General features: G+C 46.0%; 2 protein-coding genes across 8 annotated transcripts; both read left to right on the top strand.

Annotated features, from left to right (window-relative positions):
* Nucleotides 1–940: 940 nt before the first annotated feature.
* hgs (hepatocyte growth factor-regulated tyrosine kinase substrate) lies at nt 941–13,771 on the top strand. Of its 7 annotated transcripts, none has more exons than XM_049745857.1 (20): nt 942–1,151; nt 2,177–2,261; nt 2,342–2,417; nt 2,524–2,616; nt 3,067–3,184; nt 3,271–3,323; nt 3,579–3,647; nt 3,789–3,913; nt 9,814–9,922; nt 10,007–10,105; nt 10,178–10,276; nt 10,346–10,384; nt 10,510–10,674; nt 10,858–11,071; nt 11,145–11,317; nt 11,555–11,695; nt 11,865–12,048; nt 12,125–12,258; nt 12,409–12,591; nt 12,808–13,771. In XM_049745857.1, exons 1-20 carry the CDS (start codon nt 1,115–1,117, stop codon nt 12,934–12,936), a joined length of 2,325 nt encoding a protein of 774 aa, XP_049601814.1. In that variant the 5' UTR covers nt 942–1,114; the 3' UTR covers nt 12,937–13,771. The 7 variants fall into 7 exon arrangements, with proteins under 7 accessions (XP_049601807.1, XP_049601814.1, XP_049601813.1 ...); XM_049745856.1 differs by having other exon boundaries at nt 9,811–9,922; XM_049745852.1 differs by having other exon boundaries at nt 3,061–3,184.
* Nucleotides 13,772–16,410: 2,639 nt separating this feature from the next.
* mrpl12 (mitochondrial ribosomal protein L12) lies at nt 16,411–22,127 on the top strand. Its single transcript, XM_049745863.1, has 5 exons — nt 16,411–16,605; nt 17,804–18,011; nt 18,199–18,264; nt 21,281–21,415; nt 21,735–22,127. Exons 1-5 carry the CDS (start codon nt 16,559–16,561, stop codon nt 21,849–21,851), a joined length of 573 nt encoding a protein of 190 aa, XP_049601820.1. The 5' UTR covers nt 16,411–16,558; the 3' UTR covers nt 21,852–22,127.
* Nucleotides 22,128–22,887: the final 760 nt, after the last annotated feature.

Below are 22,887 nucleotides of genomic sequence, written 5' to 3'. Positions count from 1 at the left end.
CAGCCTGTACAGAGGGAAACAGAATGCAATGCAATCTTATATTCTGCTTAAAATAAACCCATATACTATGCTCTTTTGCATGCCGATAACGGCAGCTGGAAAAACACAATTCGAGTTGATGATGCACCAGATAAACAATGAGCCCCAGTGATGCGGCGGGTGCCAGGTAGTGACTCGCACAGGACCGATGTCACCCTGGAACAAAGCTGATTGGGGCTCACTGTTGAATACAGTAAGGCAAGTGAGTCATATCTCAAGTGACAATAGACAGTAAGGAGGTGCCAATAAATCGCTAATCGGGGCAGCGCGTCGACCGGAGCTACACAGATCTGGTGGTGCCACTGAATGGGATTTTGAATTTTCATCGTTGGATTCATCTCCGCAGACAAAAATGCTGAGAAATAACAGATGAAGTTGTAATGCCTTTATTTTTTTTATTTTTAGCTTTGGACCTTCAATTTCTCAGCCCATTTAAAGTATATATTTTTATATTATTCTATGTCACTACAACACGCAGTTTGAACATGGGCGCTGCACTTCTATACAGCCTACCAATTAGATTCCAATACACTGCAAATGAATTTTTTTTAGAAGGAACTTTGGGTAAAAAGTTAGAAATCCACTAATCTATGTAAGTCCATAAAAAAAAGAACTGAAATGAAAATACAAAAAAAATGGCCTCAATTCTTGTGTGGTTTGAAGGTGCATAGTGATGTTCTTTTTTCTTTTTTTTATTAACAGCTGCTTGGCATGGAGACATTCACTGTTGTCCATTTGCAGCGAGGATAAAGTTACGATGCAAAACATAAACGTTAGTTACCCTTTTTAAAGTTAGATACCTGTAATTTAGATTCATTTTTTTGTACGTCACTGACTCGAGTTAATGTTATTGTGTTGTGTATTTACGCTAGAGGGCGCTAACCCCTTAGGCATGTTGACTTTAGTGCAGCGGAAGTGGGAGCCAGTGGACAGCTGTGCGTTGTGTTTCAGTGTTCGGTGGCTACTTGAGGCTAGCTTTTAGCCACCGTGCTAAAACCGTGAGAAGCATAGTGAGTGGGGAAAACATAAAAACACGCGCACGCATCGACAGTGACTTGAAGACTTTCAGTTAACTATGGGCAAAGGCGGAGGTACATTCGAGAGGCTCCTTGGTAAGTCGCGCTCATAATCGCTCATGTTAGCATTCGACTTTTTTGTGGTCAAAGTGCGCTGATTTTCAACAGTGTGTCGTTACTCACTTACGCCGTGGCGCTAATGTCAAGCTAATTTTAGCCTGGCTGCTAACAAAATCGGCCGCCGAAGGCCCTGATTAGCTCTCTCATGTTCATAAAAGGTGTTACAATCCAAGATTGTGTCAGCCGACATTCGAAGAGAATAATGGCGTCCATTTTAATAAAGTGAGTCGTACGTGCGACAAGAACACTAGTCAGTTAGAGCAAGTAACGTTAACACACGCATCATTCGCCTCCTTATGGAAATAAAGCAACGTCAACATGACGACCAAGCTGTGATTCAAAATGATTCGTAAAGTTCAAATTCCTCTTTTGACCACGTCAAGCTTTTCTTCTGGATCAGATTGTCTCGCAATAAAGAACACCCCCCCCCCCACACACACACACACACACACACACACACGAAACCAAACTCTACCTAAAGCCATACCAAGTGATCACCACCATCATGATCATAATAAAGTCTGTCTCAGTGGCAAGACGGTTTAAAGCGAATGTCAGTGTGGACTTATGTCCAGCCACAAACAGAACAATGTCAGTAGTTTTCCCACCGAAGGAGTCAAGCGTCAAACTGGCTTTAAGTCAACACGGGCCTGTTTAAAGCTTCGTCATCTTATGCAAAATTAAGCCATTGCTGTTCTTTATGTTACTTGGCCTCGTGACCTTTAAAATGGTCAAAATCCCCGTCTCCTTACTACTGTAAAAAAAAAAAATCAAGATGGCCTTTGAATTCTGGTCACGCGTTTGAATAGAAACACGTATTCATTCACATTACCATCAGGCGGCGTTGAATAAAGCTCACAATCCTATCGCCATTGCCATTTGACAATGCAAAGAGGAGCCTGCGATGGAGCAGCTCGCTCCCGGAGATGCTCAACGTGCTCGTCAATGATAGTTACAATTTGTCGGTTCGCCGCGTCACGCCCCTCTGTGATTATTTCCAGATAAGGCCACCAGTCAGCTGCTGCTGGAGACCGACTGGGAATCCATCCTGCAAATCTGCGATCTCATTCGACAGGGAGACACTCAGTCGGTCACTCCGTCTTGAGATGATTGTTTTCTCCCACCCTTTTTTTTCTGATTGAATTGGTCGATGTCCTTGCCATCAGGGCCAAGTATGCAATTGGCGCTATCAAGAAGAAGCTGACTGACAAAAATCCACATGTGGCCCTCTATGCACTTGAGGTAAGATGTTTCCGTTTGAGGGGAAAAAGCACACGTGAAAGAATGTCATCTTTATGCGCCGTGTTGTTGCCAATGGCGTAACAAACGATGCTTCCTCCCTCTTCAGGTCCTGGAGTCAGTGGTTAAGAACTGTGGGCAGACTGTTCACGATGAAGTGGCGAGTAAACAAACCATGGAGGAGCTGAAGGATCTCAGCAAGGTGATGTGTGCATTTGATTCAGATGCAGGGGCGCGCCAGTGCATTTTGTCCAAACTCCTCCCAGCTTGCCAACATTTGATGGGTTGTCACGACGCTCGGCGGCACGTTCGATGGAACGGCACCTCCATCCGTTTCGCGACAGCACGGTGGTTTGAAGTAACACCACCATCATGAACGCTGCAGCAGCTCATGAAGAGCAATGTGAAAGCGCGAGGAAAGCTGAGCCAGGCGGCCTTTGCTCACTTGACGCACAAATTGAAATCAACGTGGCATTGGTGTCGTGACCCAAGTGCTGCAAATTGATTTGCCAATGCTATTTACCATGGTAATTGTGTGTCATGCCAGCGAGTGAGCAGACCCAACACTTTGGCCAAGACACTGTGTCCGTGTGTGTGCATGCGTGCGCGCGTGTGCGTTTTGAAAATGTCATTTTCCTTGCACCAGAAACAGACGGAACCAAACGTCCGTAGCAAAATCCTCTACTTGATCCAAGCCTGGGCCCACGCCTTCCGCAACGAGCCCAAATACAAAGTGGTGCAAGACACCTATCAGATCATGAAAGTGGAAGGTCGGTGGCTGTCTCGGAGCTCAGTCGACCCGCTTTTGTTCGGCATGCTAGCGAGCGGATGATGTCACAAAGCTTCTCATCCACAGGTCACGTGTTCCCTGAGTTTAAGGAGAGCGACGCCATGTTCTCCGCAGAAAAAGTAAGATTCCTCCATTTGGAGGGGGCGTGTGTTTGTGTGGTTGTATGCTTAGCAAAAAGCTGCGTAGCAAAGTGTGAGGCATTTGCCTTCGCTTTCGGTGCATTTGTTTGGCCTCAGGAGACCGCGGGGCGCATACACTTGGGTGGCACGGAAAAAACTGTTAATATACAGTATTTGTTACGGCTATTGTAAGAGGAAGCTCCGTTTTATCTCGTGCCCCTATCAGACATAGCATGCGCCTTTTTGTCGGTTCAGGCCCCGGACTGGGTGGACGCTGAGGAATGCCACCGGTGCAGAGTCCAGTTTGGAGTGATGACAAGGAAGGTAGGCGGGGCGTGCCTGTAAACGGGCCATGGCGCCACGTGGACTTTGCTACGGCTCTTTCAGCTGCTGCTTGTAATCAGAAGCGTTGACGACCTGCGCTCGCAGCCTGACGCGGATTTTGCACTCTCGTCTTTTTCCAAGCACCATTGCCGAGCCTGTGGCCAGATCTTCTGCGGCAAGTGTTCCTCCAAGTATTCCACCATCCCCAAGTTTGGGATCGAGAAGGAGGTCCGTGTGTGTGAGCCCTGCTTTGAGCAGCTTAACAAGTGAGTACCTGGCCTACGTGGACTTTGGTTAATTAACACACTTGAGGTTTCGAGTTTGCAAAAGATGCGACGGCCACGGAGTCACAATACGGCCTTGTGCGGCACGAGAAGGCGGGCTCAGCGATTGCCAAATTTGAATATTTAATATTTTCAAGTGCAACCAGTAAATAAGCCGATTTGTTGTTTCTCTTGAAAGTACCTTGTTGCGGCTCCACACTTTTAAACAGTATTGACACAAGTTGATTAAAAATGTGAGCCTGTAAATCTTGTACTCCTAAAATTTCAGGGAAGGGAGCACTGTGCTCCTAGTTTTAAAAAAAAAGTTACTACCGTATTGGCCCGAATATAAGACGAACCTGATTATAAGACTTTTTGAACACCAAATTAAATTTTTATACAGAAAATGATTACATCTGAAACAAATGATTATAACAATATACTCGAGAGAAAAAGCATGTTATTTTGCCTCATTCAAATCATGCAAAAACTGTATCACTTGAGGTTTCGAGTTTGCAAAAGATGCGACGGCCACGGCGTCACAATACGGCCTTGTGCGGCACGAGAAGGCGGGCTCAGCGATTGCCAAATTTGAATATTTAATATTTTCAAGTGCAACCAGTAAATAAGCCGATTTGTTGTTTCTCTTGAAAGTATCTTGTTGCGGCTCCACACTTTTAAACAGTATTGACACAAGTTGATTAAAAATGTGAGCCTGTAAATCTTGTACTCCTAAAATTTCAGGGAAGGGAGCACTGTGCTCCTAGTTTTAAAAAAAAGTTACTACCGTATTGGCCCGAATATAAGACGAACCTGATTATAAGACTTTTTGAACATCAAATTTAATTTTTATACAGAAAATGATTACATCTGAAACAAATGATTATAACAATATACTCGAGAGAAAAAGCATGTTATTTTGCCTCATTCAAATCATGCAAAAACTATCACTTGAGGTTTCGAGTTTGCAAAAGATGCGACGGCCACGGCGTCACAATACGGCCTTGTGCGGCACGAGAAGGCGGGCTCAGCGATTGCCAAATTTGAATATTTAATATTTTCAAGTGCAACCAGTAAATAAGCCGATTTGTTGTTTCTCTTGAAAGTATCTTGTTGCGGCTCCACACTTTTAAACAGTATTGACACAAGTTGATTAAAAATGTGAGCCTGTAAATCTTGTACTCCTAAAATTTCAGGGAAGGGAGCACTGTGCTCCTAGTTTTAAAAAAAAGTTACTACCGTATTGGCCCGAATATAAGACAAACCTGATTATAAGACTTTTTGAACACCAAATTTAATTTTTATACAGAAAATGATTACATCTGAAACAAATGATTATAACAATATACTCGAGAGAAAAAGCATGTTATTTTGCCTCATTCAAATCATGCAAAAACTGTATCACATCTTAATATCTGAACATGTAAACTAAAGTGCTATCACATTTGTAAATGAATGGCTTCTGGTTTTTGAAATGTAAATAAACCAATCTACTGTGATAAAACGACAAAATTGCAATAACTGCATTAACCATCAAAGTGAAGTCTAACTTTAGTCTTGAAACAAATCGGAATAAGGAAAAACATTGCAATAAAATAATGCAAACTGCTACCGCTATTGTTGGGGAGCGTGAGGACTCTATAGGGGTTGGCTCGGATGGTTATGCTCTTTTCGACCCCAGGTGTCGGTCATAACACAGGAGGGAAGACGTGGTTCAGTTTTGATTGCTTTACTGAATTATTGGCAAAAAACAGGGATGAGAATCTTCCACGGATCCGCGGATTTCCGTGTTTTTTTCCGTCGGGAGTATCATTTTCGTGAATCGTGTAGATCCGTTGAGAAAATTGTTTTTATATATGGGGGGGCAGGAGTATTGCGACAGCCACCTTATTTTCGGCAGCGTTTTGGCGCTACTTTCGTCACATCATTTGCCTACTCATTTGCCTAATTAGCAAAAGTTTTAGCCAGCATGGCAAAAGTTTTAGAGAAAAAAGACGAGGATCGTGCCAGGGAAATAGACAAGTTGAACGGGATCAGGAACTGCTTCAGAGAGCAGCGTCATCTTACAACTCAACACAGTCCGTAACCACCTGCCTGACGGAGCATATCCGTAAATTAGATGTCCCGGGGAAGGTTTTGCGCATTCTTTGTCAAGATGTGATAAGCTATGGAGGTCGTGGCGCTTCAAACATTAAGGCAAGACAGATTTATTTATATAGTGCATTTCACACACAAGGCAATTCAATGTGCTTTACATAAAAAGGATTAAAAAACAAATCCTTTCTAAAAAATTAGAAAGAGAGGATTTAACTTAAGAATACGCTGTAGTAAACAGTAACGTTTTTAGCCCTGATTTAAAGGAGCTGACAGTTTGAGCAGACCTCAGATCTATGGGAAGTTTGTTCCACAGGTGAGGAGCATAATAACTGAATGCTGCGTCTCCTTGCTTGGTTCTTGTTCTTTGGACACACAACAAGCCAGTTCCAGATGACCTGAGAGGTCTGGATGCTTCATAAGGAACAAGTAGATCAAGCATGTATTTTGGTCTGAGACCATTCAGCGTTTTGTAGACCAGCAGTAGGATTTTAAAATCTATCCTTTAACTCACAGGAAGCCAGTGTAGCAATCTAATGACCGGTGTAATATGGTCCAGTTTCCTGGTGTTTGTGAGGATGCTGGCAGCAGCATTCTAGATCAGCTGCAGCTGCCTGATGGATTTTTTTTAAGGCCTGTAAAGATGCCATTACAATAATCTAACCTACTAAAAATGAATGCATGAATACATTTTTCCATATCTTGTTGAGACAGAAACCGCTTAATTCTAGTTATGTTTTTCAGGTGGTAAAAGGCAGATTTAGTGATAAACTTAAGATGGCTGTTGAAGTTCAGGTCTGAGTCAATAATTACATCAAGATATCTGGCTTGATTTGTAGCTGTCAATGACATAGAGCGAAGGTGAGCGCTGATCTTTTCATTTTTAGGTCCAAAAATTATCACCTCTGTCTTTTCTGCATTTAGCTGGAGGAAATTCTGGCACATGCACTTATCTATTTGATGAATACAGTTACCCAGTGTGAGTAGGGGACTGTGGTCATGTGATGACACAGAGATATAGAGTTGTGTCATCGGCATAAGTATGATATGAGATGTTGAGATGTTCCATAATCTGAGCTAGGGGTAGCATATAGATGTTAAAAAGTAGCGGTCCCAGAATGGACCCTTGGGTAACCCCACGTGATCTTAGTCCTCTCCGACTCATGGTTTTCCATTGACACAAAAAGTCTCTATCTTGTAAGCAAGATTTGAACCATTGTAGCACAGTGCTGGTAAATCCCACCCACTTTTGCAATCTGCTGAGTAGTATGTTATGATCAACTGTATCAAAAGCAGCACTGAGATCCAGTAATACCAGGACAGAGGATTTGCCTGCATCATTATTTAGGTGAATGTCATTTAAGACTTTTAAAACTACAGTCTCAGTGCTGTGGTGTGGCTGAAATCCAGACTGAAATGTGTTGAAAAGATTGTTTTGCATCATAAAAGCATGGATTTGCTGGAAAACAACCTTTTCAATGATTTTCCCCAGGAATGGTAGGTTTAATATTGGCCTATCGTTACTAATTGTTCTGGCATCCAAGTTTTTTTTTTTTTTTTTAAAAGAGGTGTTATTACTGCAGTTTTCAAAGCCTGGGGAAACTGGCCTGCTTGAAGAGAAGTATTTATTATCTGCAGTACATCTGGAGCTATGCAGCTAAAAACAGTTTTAAAAAAGTTGGAAGGCAGAGTATCAAGGCCGCATGTTGTAGGTTTTAATTTTGAAACTATTTCTGTTAGTTGTATAATCTATGAGGCTAAAATGTCCTAGATTGACTATATGACAGGAAGGCGCAAGTGTTATCGTTCCGGAGCTACACGCTGCTTGTCTTATCTGTAATATTTTGTCTGTGAAGAAGGCTGCAAAGTCATTGCATGCCTTGTTAGACAGCAGTTCAGGAGGGACAGACGCTGTGCCGTTAGCCTGTCCACAACAGAAAAAAATGTGCGGGCATTATTGCTGTTTCTATTGATAATCTCAGAAAAATATGATTGCCTTGCATTCTTCAGTTCCTGGTTATACCTGTGAAGACTCTCTTTGTAGATGTTGTAATAAACCTGGAGTTTGTTTTTTCGCCACCTGTGTTCTGCTTGTCTACATACTCTTTCCTGAGCTTTAACCAGTGTGGCGTTTCTCCAGGGTGACTTTTTCCTTCTTAACAAAACTTTGGTCTTAATTGGGGCGATAGAATCAATAACAGTCTTAACAGTGGAACAAAAACTGTTGACAAGGTCATCACTTAGAGCCGAGGGAAGGGTTGGTGATGGTGTAAAACCCTGGGTGAATAATGCACAGGTGTCATCATTTATATGACGCTTTGTGATTACATCTGCTTCCCCTTTCATTGGGTTAGCAAGGGTGGTCATTTTAAACAAGACACAGTAATGATCAGAAAGAGCAACATCATTTACCACAACCTCGGAGATGTTAAGACCTTTGGAAATAATTAGATCTAATATGTGACCTCTGTTATGTGTTGGATCTGTGACATGCTGGGAAAGCCCAAAATTATCCAGAATATTTAAAAGTTCTTTAGCACATTAAGGAGCACATCACAAAAAAAAAAAACCCACAAAGGTACGTTTTTACTTTTACAAGCATGTGGGTAACATGATATCGTTAAAGAATAAATCTTCAATGATAGATAGATAGATAGATAGATAGATAGATAGATAGATAGATAGATAGATAGATAGATAGATAGATAGATAGATAGATAGATAGATAGATAGATAGATAGATAGATAGATAGATAGATAGATGTTGCAAAAAATTAACAGTTTTCATCAAAAGGAAAAACTCCAGAATTGATTGTGCCATTTTGATGTATTATATTCACCTTGGTAGCCCACCAAGCAGGAATATTTTTTTTACAAAACTGTTGAAATTGAGTGACGAAATTAATGGTTTTGGAGTTACTGCCAAAATCCAGGAGTTTCCAGGGAGCCTGCGGCCCCCAGAGCCCGGCTACTTTTCAGTGTTTTTTTTCATTTGCCGTTCTCATCCCTGAAAAAAAGTAACAGGCACTGTCGCTCATAGGGGCATACAGGCAAACTGGCATAAGGGTATAGGCACGCGTTTGGTCGTAAGGATGTGAGAGCAGGTGTGTGTAGTGTACATGGTTGAGTCTTTGGGTCCAGCTCCTCCCGCCTAGGGTGTGTGGGGCGTGTGTGTGTGCGTGTGTTTATGTGTGTGTGTGCGTGTGCGTGCGCGTGCGTGTGTGTGTGTGTGTGTGGTTCTGCAACAGACAGAAATACAGCACGTAAGTCAACGGTCAACTTCTGACGTCACACACTAGTAGACGGCACACATTACATAACTAACTGCGCGTAACGGTTCTGCTATACTAAACCATAAATGAAATACTCTCGGCAACACACCAAACATAAGTTAGAGACAACAAAATACATTGGCTGGCCACCGTCCGGCTACTCGTCCAATGCGAAGCAAACGTAAAGGGGCGCGCCGGAGCTGTCAATCAAACGGCACGCACACGAAGCAAACCGCGATCGAACAAACGGCACAACAGTGGACAGTAGTAACAATGAAATGTATATACTCACTTTGTCAAAGACGCACATGATCACAGCAACATACTCAGTCGATACCAGCAACCTTTAACTTAACGCTGCGCAGAAGTGAATGTGTATAATGTCTAGACTCCGAATGGAAGACGACCCCCACTTTTTCAGTCTTATTTCAGTGCAAAAAACATTCGGGCCAATACGGCATTTGTGTCATGCCGGCTGTCGCTCCACAAAGCTTTGTTTGCTCATTCACAAGTCTTTCTCTCCCCCCACCCAAGCAGCCACCCTTCCTCTCCTTCGCTTAGAAAAGCCGAGATCAAACCGGTGTCCGCCAACGCTGCAGAGCTGCCTCCCGAGTATCTCACCAGCCCGCTCTCCCAGCAGTCGCAGGTAAAGAAACAAATTATGCGAGCGCTCAGTACCGCCGGACGAAGCCAAAGCGAATCTCCCCTCTTGGTCTCTCTCGTCACCCAGATGCCTCCCAAAAGGGACGAGGCGGCTCTGCAGGAGGAGGAGGAGTTGCAGCTGGCCATCGCCCTCTCCCAAAGTGAGGCCGAGGAAAAAGAGCGAATGGTAGGACGCCGCGCGGCCGCCATTCCTTCGCTGCCCATTATGCACAAGTGTCTTAAGGAGCCTCTCGTGCAGAAGCAGAAGAACTCGTACCACCCCGCGTATCCCAAAGCGGAGCCCACCCCGGTCACCTCCTCGGCGCCCCCGGTCGGCACCCTCTACACCGCCCCCGTGGTAAGGCGCCACCATCGTCTTTTGTCTTCGCAAAGCTGTACATAGTTTTACTGACTCTCTTTAATTTAGAATTCCTCTGCTCCGACTGCTGAGGAAGTCGACCCTGAGGTAAGGTCATGGTGCAAATTCAGGTTGGGATCGAACGTTCAGCTGAATCAGGCTTCATGAATTCAGTTTTCCTTTCTTTTGTTTGAAATCCACGCTTCAGTTTCCTCTGTGTGATCTTGTTTTAGCTGGCCCGTTACCTCAACAGAACGTACTGGGAGAAGAAGCAGGAGGAGGCCCGCAAGAGTCCCACACCTTCGGCGCCAGCCCCCGCACCACTGGCCGAGCCGGCGCCGACTGCCGGCCAGCCCGTCGAAGCTCACGCGCCCGTGCAGCCCGTCGGCATCGTGGAGGTATCCAGCCATACTTTGTTTGTCGGGATTGATCACAAGTTCTCTTCTTTCAACCGGGTTGAGTGAACTCGGGTGCAGCAGCTGGAAAGTGTCAAATTTTGAGGACAACCGTCCATTGAATCCATGATGTTGGAAGTGACACGGCGCTTTGCTTTACTTCCCCGAATATGGCTGCCTTTCCAGCAGCAGTACCAGAACGGGGAATCGGAGGAGAACCACGAGCAGTTCTTGAAGGCCCTGCAGAACGCCGTCACCACCTTCCTGAACCGCATGAAGAGCAACCACATGCGCGGGCGCAGCATCACCAACGACAGCGCCGTGCTGTCTCTATTCCAGTCCATCAACAACATGCACCCGCAGCTCCTGGACATCCTTAACCAGCTGGACGAGAAGCGACGTGAGTCATGTGGCCGGGCTTTTCCCTTCCCTCCTGCTCTGCGTGTCGTTCATTTTTCGCACGGCACCGGCAGTATACTACGAGGGGCTTCAAGACAAGCTGGCTCAGGTGCGCGACGCCCGGGCGGCCCTCAATGCGCTGAGGGATGAGCACATGGAGAAACTGCGCCGCGCTGCCGAGGAGGCCGAGAGGCAGAGGCAGATGCAGCTGGCGCAAAAACTGGAGATCATGCGGCAGAAGAAGCAGGTACAGGAGTTCACTGCAGATGGGACACCACACAGCACCAGCTGGGAGGGAGGGATGAAAGAATGAATAAATGGATGAATGAATGGCTGAAATGCTGGATAGGCTTTTGAGGTACTTAATGAATAATTACCACCAACAGCATCTTCAAATGGCACAACACGGAACAATGGAAAAGGCCGTCTTGTCGTGAACGCGCGCAAGTTGCCGAGTCGTCACTCTTCTGCCTGTGCCCTGTAGGAGTACTTGGAGATGCAGCGGCAGCTGGCCATCCAGCGCCTGCAAGAGCAGGAGAAGGAGCGCCAGATGCGTCTAGAGCAGCAGAAGCACACCATCCAGATGAGAGCTCAGATGCCCGCTTTCTCTCTGCCCTACGCACAGGCACGCGCACACACGCAAAGCATTCCTTCGCCTCATAAGACACCAAGTGTGCTTGCTTCAAGCTGCTTGTCACAAGTTAACTGTGAACCAAAATAATAAACGGCTTCTGTTCAAACACTAAAATGCTCCACCACAGCAAAGTGTAAAAGTCAGCGTAATTCTTCGACAGATGCAGTCTTTGCCCCCCAACGTAGCAGGCGGGGTGGTGTACCAGCCTGGAGCTCCGCCCAGCTACCCGGGCACCTTCAGTCCAGCTAACTCAGTGGAAGGCTCCCCTATGCACAACCTCTACATGAACCAGGCTGGCCAGGGCGCGCCGCCGCAGTACCAGGCCGTGCCGGCTGCTGCTTCAGGTAACGTGAGGAGGCCTCGCTTTTCACCTCCACTTGATTGCTTTCTCCTCATTCATTCACTCACGCTTTGGTGCAGATCCCAATTTGGTGAACGCATACATGTACCAGCCTGCTGCCAGCAATGGACAGCCTGCTCCTCCTAGTCAGGCTCCGCTGGCCGGCGCTGTGCCTTACTCTAACTACCAGCCCACACCCTCGCAAGGCTACCAGGTCTGCTCAAATCAAGACAAATGCATTTTAGTCAGGTTTTGGAACAGTCCCTGCTCGTTCCCAATACCAAGCAGCATTTGGCTTGATTGTGTCCCCCCCCCCCCCCCCCTTTTTTTTTTTTTTTTTTTTTTTTTTTTTTTTTTTGCTTAGAGTGTGGCGTCACAGGCGCAAAGCTTGCCCCCCATGTCTCAGGCTGCGCCTGCCAATGGCATGGGCTACATGGGCTACCCGACCTACAGCATGCAGAACATGATTTCAGCACTTCCGGGGCAGGAACCCAACATGGCCGTCCAACAGTCGTACATGTCCGGCCAGCAGCCTATGTACCAACAGGTTAGTTCTTTCTTAGCATTGCAGCCCTGCACCATTTTTTGGCTTTTACTATGTAGCAGCCTAACTGCAAGCCAGCGTTAGCTTTTGGGAACAGATACAATGAAAGTTCTCAAAGTCAAATCTTGCTTTAGAAAGTTGGAAGATCTAAGCTCTGACCCTGTGCACATATTTTTAATTCTTAAAAAAATAGCACAATGTTTGGTTTTACTGCTTTAGGTGGCTCCTCTTAGTGGCCCTCAGCAGCAGCAACAGCAGCAGTCGCCATTGCCGCCACCGCAGCAGCAGCACGCCCCTCCCCAGGCAGTCCCCGGTAGTCCAGAGGCACAGCTCATCTCTTTCGACTGAACGCCGCCGCCGTTCGTGATGAGGCCACTCACACTACGACCCCACCCACCACAAACGCGCGCACACACGCGCGCGCACACACACACACACACACACACACACACACACACACACACACACCCTTCTCTCTGTCTCACTGTCACATCCTAGTGATGTGAAATATTGTGATCTCTAGTGTGGGAGTGAGGAGGGTGCTAACTCGCATCTCATGACCTCTTCCTTGTATTTCCTCCTTCATAAATAGTCTGTCAGTAGCGAAATGAAAAAGAAAATAACTACAGGGCAAAAAATTGGCTCGGATGCGAACGTGCATGTTCACTTTTTTGTTTGTTTTTGTATTCCAGAGTGTAGCCTGAATACTGAGTTTGTAATACACTGAGAGGTGTTAAAACAAGCGCGTGTCTTTAAGGAGTAGCTTGGAATGAACGGCACAAAGTCAAGATCGCAAGCTTAACATTCCGCTCGTTGCTTCTTTCCTCCTCGTCCCTTTTGCCATCCACTGAAACTAACATTGAATCTTCTGTTTTGGCATTTCCTTGTCCTGAATTGTTTGCAATATTCTAAACGAGTTGGGAGAAAGTTCACAGTTAAAGCGCTGAGGCTGAGCAAAACCGATCCTAGAATACACACCCATGACAGCCCTCGCACCGTACGTGTCCGCTAAGACTCCACAACTGCCGGGACAAGTGGAAACGCTTTTGCTCCATCGCCGGCCACTCACCAATCCGTTCCCCATGTAACTTTGTGGTCCTATTTAACTCCATTGAAGCCATCTGTCTGGCTTGCAAGTCATTTTAAATTTATATTTAATAAATATCTTCTTACTGTCCACTCACTTCATTCTTGTCGTTCCCAGTCGTTTGGCTCAACAACACGCGCAGTTCTCATTATACCTTTTATTCTATTCTGTTCAATCAAGAGTCGAGTGACTTTTTTGGGATATTTTTCTGAAGATGAAAGACATTTGTAGCAATCTTTCATCTCCACCTGTATGAAATATATAATAATGGTGGTTTTGGAACCGAGCACACTCGCTCCCAGTTCCTTTCTACTGTGCACATTCGCTCCAAGTTCCTTTCTGCCTGTGGAGATGGCAGCATGGCCTGCGGGCCGGAAGGCATCCATGAGAACCCCAAGAGATGTCCTCCGTTGGGTCTGACCCTCCGAGGCTTCCAATTGGCTCGGGTAGAAGAATGGAGGATGTGGCATGATGACCGAGGTGGGAGGCGAGTGCAGGTGATAGATGGAGCGCAGATTTTGTGCTTAAGAGCATTCCCCTGTGCTACGTTACACTTGATAGGTGGGTAATGGATTATATACGGTGTATACTACTTGTTTAACTTTTGGGATAAGTTGCATGTGTGATTATTATTACTCAAAATGTGAGATTTAAAGCGACTTGGTTTGGCTACAATCCCCTGGCTAGTCATTAGCGATGCATTACATGTACATATCCGTAACATTTATCAACAACAATTTGGCTCGATTGTGCTTGTGAGAGTAGTTCAAATGCAACATACATTTTATTAAGACGAAACACAAATTTTACTCTGTCAAATACAGCTAGATTCAACATGCTAGTTATATTTTTATTATACAGACATTTAACATTTTTTTGCACTTGAGTCCTGTCAGGAATGAGTAGAGCCAGGCCACCAAATGCAGCTTGAACCGGGGTTTATTGAAAGTAAAGGGAGTTGGAAGGGAGTCAGGTGGGGAACCGAAGAGACATACGGGACAGAGACTCACGGCCAGCAAACAGACAGACTGGCCGACAGAAGTCCACTTGGACAAGGATAAAATTCTGACCATGAGCCTCCAGACAAGACTGGGGGGAAACCAGACGGCAGGACCACCGGGCACGGAAGACAACAGTAGACACTAACAGGGAGAAACACCCGGGCAGGGCTTAAATACATAAGGTAACAAGAGGAAGCAGGTGACAGACATTACGGTGATGAAGGGGTGTGGCTGAGGGAAGTTGCCGGCCGAGCGTGCTCTGGCACGGGCGTGACAGAGTCCGAGTCACATGTTTTTGAGTGACTGCAGATCTGATCAGTACTTGAGGAGTAACGAATTGAACTTTACTCCAGAGTATTATTTTTGTCAACGCCTTCCACACGTGCAAAAAAAGTCCATCCATCCATCTTCTACTGCTTATCCAGGGTCGGGTCGCGGTGGCAGCAGCTGTAGGAGGGACGCCCAGACTTCCCTCTCCCCAGCCACTTCGTCAAGCTCATCCTGGGGGATCCCAAGGGGTTCCCAGGCAAGCCAAGAGACATAGTCTCTCCAGTGCCTCCTGGGTCGTCCGCGAGTTCTCCTGCCGGTGGGACATGCCCGGAACAACTGTATCCATCCATCCATCCATCCATCCATCCATCCATCCATCCATCCATCCATCCATCCATCCATCCATCCATCCATCCATCCATCCATCCATCCATCTTCCGCTTATCCGGGGTCGGGTCGCGGGGGCAGCAGCTTTAGGAGGGACTCCCAGACTTCCCTCTCCCCAGCCACTTCATCCAGCTCATCCCGGGGGATCCCAAGGCATTCCCAGGCCAGCTGAGAGACATAGTCTCTCCAGCGCGTCCTGGGTAGTCCGCGAGTTCTCCTGCCGGTGGGACATGCCCGGAACACCTCCCTGGGGAGGCGTCCAGGAGGCATCCTAATGAGATTCCCGACCCACCTCATCTGGCTCCTCTCAACATGGAGGAGCAGCAGCTCGGCTCTTGAGTCCCTCACGGATGACCGAGCTTCTCACCCTATATCATAAGGGAGCGCTCAGACACCCTGCTGAGGAAACTCATTTCAGCCGCTTGTATCCAGGATCTTGTTTTTTCGGTCACAACCCATAGCTTGTGACCATAGGTGGAGGTAGGAGCATAGATTGACCGGTAAATTGGGTGCTTTGCCTTTTGGCTCAGCTCTCTCTTCACCACGATGGACCGGTACATTACAGCCGACAGCCGACTGCACCGATCCGCCTGTCTTCCTCCCAATCACGCCCTTCCAGGTCTCACTGTCATTGCCCACGTCACCCAGCAGAACGATTGATTCCCCAGAAGGCGCGCTCTCCAGCACTTCTTCTAAGGACTCCAAAAAGGGTGGGTAGTCTGAGCTGCCGTTTGGTGCATAGACACAAACAACAGTCAGTACCCGTCTCCCCACCCGAAGGAGGAGGGAGGCTACCCTCTCGTCCACCGGGGTGAACCTTTGGCCTCTCCTACAGGTGGTGAGCCCGTTGCCTGGCCCCATGGGTGAAAATCCGGCCACCTGACGCTCGCCTTCAAGCTCCACCTCCAGATTATTTGGATGAGAGGGGTATAATGTTGCAAACATTTCAGTGGCGAAGCCAATAATTTACCATTAGCTGGTTGCTTGGATTGTTTTGTTAAATGATGGCAGCTATTAATGCAAGAAAAAAGTGAAAACCAAAAACCCATCTTTTGGTATCTACATGGGCACCCGTACTTGTTCCCAGTGCATGCCGGGTAGGTCAGCTTCGGTGAGGAGGGCGCCATGTGCTGTTGTGGTACAATTAGTTCCTTGGTTTGTTGAGCAACGAGGTTGCTTATCGAAGGCACCGCGGTGATTCGGGGACTCTGGATTAGCGTTTAGCATGTACTGCACCAGAGCGGCGCTGCGGGCCGCGGTGAACCTCCACCGGTACGTTTGCACCGTCACTCCCTTGCCGTTTTACCGAACGCTGTGGCCGATGCGTAGTCCGTCAGGCTCGTCAAGGACAGGTAGCCGGCCGACCCTGGGCGTGTACTTTACAGAAAAACAAGCATTACTCCACTTTCTCCACCATGTTTGCTGTAAAACTGCATATTAGTCATTGAGCTATACTTTTAGCGCTTGTTAGCACAAAGTATTCGTCATTGTGCGTCTTAGTTCTCCATTTATAGCGGTGCATAGGTCAGGTGACTTTTGTGCACCCGTTTTGGATATTAAACCACATTTCGCACACATTCAGTCTTTTGTTCGTCGTCTGAGGTTTCTGCTGTCGGCAGTCAAGGTCACTCGTTTGCTTAACGATGCTCAGTAACGCTCTGACACCGTTGGGGTGCCATTGGGTGGTGAAAACACGTGTTTTGTTAGCTGTGACAAAAAAGCTATGATTTTTCCTCATGTCAAAAAGTGAATAGTGGTTTTAAAGAAAGCCGTGAAGGTGGATTACTCCATTTTCAAAAGAGGCGCTCTGCATCATCATCATCGGTTTAAAGTCCGTTTTCCAGGCGCCGCTGGGTTGGACTGGCTCTGCACGTTAATTATACTACCAAACAATACATTTGTTTCATATTGCACTTTACATTTCAGTTGAATCTCCAAGTGCTACGGTAGGTTTGACATTAGGAAAAATTTCACAGCACCCTCAAATATTTTTGACAAAAGTACTGTATGTACGGATGTAATGATGATCGAGTCACAAATAACCCGCCCAAATTTATCTGCTGGGTGTGAACATGAAGCAATTCATGTCGTGTGAATGGCAACATTGGATGACAGGCTTGTCCTCTCTCTTCTAGTTTTGCTTGCAGAAAGCATTTAAATTTTGTGCCTGTCATTAATCTCTTTCCCCTTAACTGCAATGTTTGTAGCAAATCGTTTGTAAAATCAATTTCAGTGAAAGTTGCTCATTTGGGCACAGGTGAGCAACTCATTACACTAGTTACAAATACACCCCCTCATGGAACCTATTCCCTGTGATAATAATGTAAGATGAGTTTAAAACAGTTTGAAATTGTTTTGTGAATCAAGTTTGCAGTTTTGATAAGGATCAAATGTTCTTTTGCTGTGCCCACCATATAAACAAACTAATGTGGCTACTGATAGGCTCTAATCCCGTGTGGTCTCTCCCCAGACAATGGCTTCAGCGGGAGCAGCAGCAAATGTCGGCCTGGTGCTCGCTGAAACTCCTCAGGACGAGTGCCGATGTCCGCTCTAACGTCCTGGTCACGCCGCCGCTGGACGGCGCCCCCAAGCACTACTCGCCCAAAATCCAGAAACTAGTCAGCGACATAGCCAGCCTCACCTTGTTAGAGGTGTCGGACCTCAATGAGCTCCTTAAGGTAAACCACCCCCACTAACCCTACCTGGGTTGGGGGAAATGGGAAAAAAAAATCCCAATCATCAGCACAGTATCTATGTTTTACTATTTAAGTTGCCTCTTTGTTGTTGTCTTTTGCCCTCGCCGACCGACTGTTCGCAGAACGTCACTTCTATTTTTTCCTGAACGTTCATTTGCACTTGTTACAGAAAACGTTGAATATTCAGGATGTCGCAATGATGCCGACAGGCGGGACGGCTGCTCCAGGACCTCAGGTAAGAACCGTTTGCGGCTGAAAGCCGCCGCTTGATGAGCGCGACAGCGACGCCCAAACTCTTACCTGCGAGGGCTTTCTCCTCCGCTGACTTGAATACAAACAAACAAGATCCATTTCAGACATTACGAGCGGACTGTATTTGAATTAATGAATAAAATTCAGAGTTACAGACTTTGCCAAAGGTTTGCAGTCAACCTGAAGAAAGTAGACAGACACAAGTCCTTAAAGCACATGTCAAACTCAATGCCCGGGGGGGCCCAGATACGGCCCGCCACAATCAAAATGTTATGTGGCCCGCGAAGACAAATTGTGCATCAAATTTATACGTCAATATTAAAATTACTAATTGTTTTCACTTTTAAAAAATGGCTCTATTGCTAGCAATTTTTATTACCATTCATATTTTTAAAATATATTAACAGTTTTTCTTAGTCTCTGTTTTGAAAACTAGTTATTCATCTCGTCCAGGGGTGGGCAAACCTTTTGACTTGTGGGCCGAATTGGGTTCTAAATTTTGACTGGGGGGCCGAATCAGGAGCAGATGGATGTAGTGTTTGTGTGAAGTAATATAAACGACCTGTAAAGGTCATTGCATAAAAGGTTTTGGCCTTTAGTAGGTAGTAAAGCATGGATATTCAAAAAAAGTTTTTTGGAAACAAATGCATTTATTAACAGCATTTAAAAAAAAAAAAATCCCTAAAAAACTGCTATCAGTGATTCTCATAAAATACGACAGTTATTATGAATAACAGTCTCCATCACTTCAGTGCCTGCAGGTCAGATTAATGAAAGATGTTTATCTTATGAGGTCACATCAAACGGCAAACATTCTGACCAAATATATCATCTTGAAGAATCGGTGAAAGCATACATCCAAATAAAGTAATCAAAACGGCAACACGGTGAGGGGTATCTGAAAATCAGAGCAGAGTTTTAACTCACAAACACCTGGTAACAGAGGTGAGGAAACGGGAAACACGTCCTTAAAGTAAGCCTTAAGAACTTTACAGGTTAAGATTAGTCACAAACAGGTGGTGCATCAATGTCCTTGAGCATCCTGCATTGTTTGAAAATGAGAATGGTCGCTAGTTTCAATCCCTGCTATTTGTACAGTTCATATTCAAAATGCATTTTTTTACAACAAACTTGAAAGCCTCCCCTTCATTTTCAGTGGGAACAGTGTTGTTGGTCTCCCTTTTTTTGATAGTGTGTCATAGTCTGGAGTAAAATTTGTTGTGGCAATTCTTAGGAGAGATCCGAGGTGTTGGTCCGTTTACCTAGATCTGTGACGGGTTGATGTTGATGTTCATGTGGCTGAACGTCATGTCGCGTACATCGAGCCAAATTGGCCACTCTTTTTAAACACTCGGCACTCAGTGTCCACCTTGCTTTTCCTTGGGCGACTCATTTTAATGGAAGGATTCCAGGGGAAGGTTTGTGGGTGGCTTTAGCGTAAAACTGTATCTGAAAGCTCAGCGTGCGAATTACAAGAATGCTGTCGTCACAGCCCACGCTCTAAATTCGGCACTGATACAAATAGAGCGCGAGTGCGCCATTTCCGTACTACTGAGTACGTACATGCACTTGTGAGTGTGCACCAAGCTTTCTGACACGGCTTCCGGTAGTAAATGCGCAGGCGAGTGGTTCCCCATCTACTGGGGAAACACAGTCATTGCAGGCAAAATGACCGAAAAAAAAAAAGTTTAATAATACAATTTATTTAGGGTTGGCGGGCCGGATTAAACGGTCCCGTGGGCCGGATGTGGCCCGCGGGCCGTAGTTTGCCCATACCTGATCTAGTCATTCACTAGTTTGTTGAGTACCGTACACTACATAATTTGAGACATTAAGACATTTATTTGGGTTGGCAATTTCAGTGGCCCTTCGAAGGAAACCATGACTATGATGCGGCCCGCGACAAAAATAAATTTGACACCCCTACCTTAAAGCATGTACATTTCAATTGCATTGAAGGAAAGTACAATCTTTTGATTTACAGTGGAGCCTTGGTTTTCGACCACAATCCGTTCCAGAAGGCTGTTCGAGAAGTGAATCGTTCGAATTCCGAATCATGTTTTCCCATTACAAATAATGGAAAAAAATGTAATCTGTTCCAAGCAAAAAAAAAAAAAAAAAAAGCCTTTTTTAAGCATTTTTTCATTTGCGCATTTTTGTCCGATCGCGCAACTGCAGCGCACTGCCGAACGCGCAACCGTATCGCGTCGCCCACCGCGCAACTGCACCGCGCTGGTCGCATTATTGTGACAGAGATGTCACTGAAATTTAGAAAATACTTTTAAAGTCCTGATGTACTTTCCAAAATTTAAGTGGACCTCTGTGCGCAGGGAGCTTAATTTTGTCCGATGGCACAACTGCAGCGCACCGCCGAATGCGCAACTGTAGCGCGCTGCCGACTGCACAACTGCACCGTGCTGGTCGCATTATTGTGACAGAGCGGTCGCTAAAATTTAGAAAATATTTTTAAAGTCCTGATGTACTTTCCAAAATTTAAGTGGACCTCAGTGCGCAGGGAGCTTAATTTGGTCCGATCGCGCAACTGCAGCGGGCCGGGCGCTCACTGTCGCATTGCTTTAGGAGCGTCTTTGTGTTTTAGGATGACTTTACTGCTCCCACTTGCTTCCTTTGGAGGCATGATTAGAGTTGATGCAATCCTCAGAGTGATGAGAATGTAATAACGAACGGAGTCAGTTGGCATGCGGGTCCTCTCGGCTCATCTCGCGAGGTTCGACAACCAAATTTTGTCCGACATCCGAAGCAAAAAAATCTCTAATTTCTTGTTCGAATACCGATTTTTTCGAGAACCGGGACGTTTGAAAACCGAGGCTCCACTGTATTTGAGTACCATTTTCTTCAAACTCTCAGGTCTGCTTTGTTCCTTGCCATTAGGCCCAAGTCTTTCACAAATATGCGATCTATCCGCGGCACGTTTCCAGAAGTAGATTTGCAACCAATTCCTCCGCCATCTGCAATTGAGTAAGAAAACGTTTGTTCAGGCCGCTGAAGAGGAGGTCCCGGTCAAGAAAGAGAAGACTCACTTCACTGTCAAGCTAACTGAAGTCAACGCGGCAGAGAAGGTCAAACTCATTAAGGAGGTGAAGAACTGCATCCAAGGCTTGAACCTGGTGCAGGTAGGTGCCATATTTCCACCAGACTTTTGGGGATTGCATTTGCTTGGCCATTTTCGGAATGGAACAGCTTCCAAACGGGCAGGATAAAGATAGAGACGGCAAGATAGCAACCGCGTTCCCATTTTTAACGCACTCACCAGCCTGGCGGGGCCAGGTCCCTCTTTTTACACAGATGCCGCAATGTCAACCATCAGGGAAAACTGCCAAAATGAGTGTTTACCAAAGTTTTTTGTGTGTGTACAAGCGCTCCGTCACAGATCACATTTGTTTGCTTTTGCTCGTGTGAGTGTCAATTGTTGCGCCTTTCTTTTGAAACCAGGCCAAGAAGCTGGTGGAGTCGCTTCCTCAGGAGATCCGCACCAACGTTTCCAAAGACGAGGCAGAGAAACTGAAAGCGGCGTTGCAGGCGGCGGGCGGTACCGTGGCCCTAGAGTAAACACCCCCCCCCCCCCTCTGCACTTTGGCCATTTCCATTGTCTACCAAAACGGCCTTCCCTCTTCCATACAGTCTCTTCAGTGGGGCGGAACAAGTCAAACTGAACTTTTTACCAATAAGCTCGCCATCTGCTGGTGACTCTTTTGTGTGTAATTTGTGTGTGCGTATGTGCGTGCGCGCATGTAGATGTGGAAAGAAGAGCATTTCCATTCAGCGTAGGACTGCTTAATTGACTTATCGCAAAAGGAATGGTTGTCATTAAAAGGTGAAACACGAGCTCATCTTGCCCTGTTTTCTACACATGAAGTCAAGTGATGAGATGCCTTTCAACACGGCACCCGGTCGGTCACAGTATTGGCCACACGGTATGACACAATTCATTTGAATTTACGCAATTTCATTTCATCAAGTAGGTGCCTGAAATAAAATCATCTACATCCAGATGCATTTTTCTTAAGTAGACAAATGTATCTGCTTGGAAGATGTGTCTGCACCCAGATTGTTTCGTGCAACCCTCTGATGAAATAAAAGTGAGCATTTTCAGAATAAAACAAATGTGTAGTATTTAGTACAAATTTAACAAACGATTGAATAATATTGCTATGTAATAAGATATTTCAATGTTTTGAAATAAAAGATGAATAACTAGTTTTCACAGAAGCCCCTTATGATGATTAAAATAAATGGACTAAGTTTTCCCTCGCCCGGACGCCTCCCTCTGGAGCCAGGCCTGGAGGCGGGGCTCGAAGGCGAGCGTCTGGTGGCCGGGCCTTCGCCCATGGGTCCCGGCCGGGCACAGCCCGAAAAGGAAACGTGGGTCCCCCTTTCCATGGGCTCACCACCTGTGGGAGGGGCCAAAGGGGTCGGGTGCAATGTGAGCTGGGCGGCGGCCAAAGGCAGGACCTTGGCGGTCTGATCCCCGGCTGCAGAAGCTGGCTCTTGGGACATGGAATGTCACCTCTCTGGCTGGAAAGGAGCCCGAGCTGGTGTGCGAGGCAGAAAAATTCCGACTAGATATAGTCGGACTAACCTCCAC

This window comes from Syngnathus scovelli, chromosome 16, assembly GCF_024217435.2.
Source record: "Syngnathus scovelli strain Florida chromosome 16, RoL_Ssco_1.2, whole genome shotgun sequence".
Classification (NCBI taxonomy): Eukaryota; Metazoa; Chordata; class Actinopteri; order Syngnathiformes; family Syngnathidae; genus Syngnathus; species Syngnathus scovelli.
The sequence above is the reverse complement of the archived record's forward strand: the minus strand, read 5'-3'. Positions and strand labels throughout refer to the sequence as shown.

Bases quoted from the DNA above. Each gene is read 5' to 3' on its own strand.
- mrpl12 (XM_049745863.1), top strand. From the start codon at position 16,559: ATGTACTGCACCAGAGCGGCGCTGCGGGCCGCGGTGAACCTCCACCG. The intron at 16,606-17,803 runs GTACGTTTGCAC...GTCTCTCCCCAG, and splicing joins GCCGCGGTGAACCTCCACCG to ACAATGGCTTCAGCGGGAGC. The intron at 21,416-21,734 runs GTAGGTGCCATA...TTTTGAAACCAG, and splicing joins AAGGCTTGAACCTGGTGCAG to GCCAAGAAGCTGGTGGAGTC.
- hgs (XM_049745850.1), top strand. From the start codon at position 1,115: ATGGGCAAAGGCGGAGGTACATTCGAGAGGCTCCTTG. The intron at 1,152-2,176 runs GTAAGTCGCGCT...GATTATTTCCAG, and splicing joins TACATTCGAGAGGCTCCTTG to ATAAGGCCACCAGTCAGCTG. The intron at 10,675-10,857 runs GTATCCAGCCAT...CTGCCTTTCCAG, and splicing joins AGCCCGTCGGCATCGTGGAG to CAGCAGTACCAGAACGGGGA.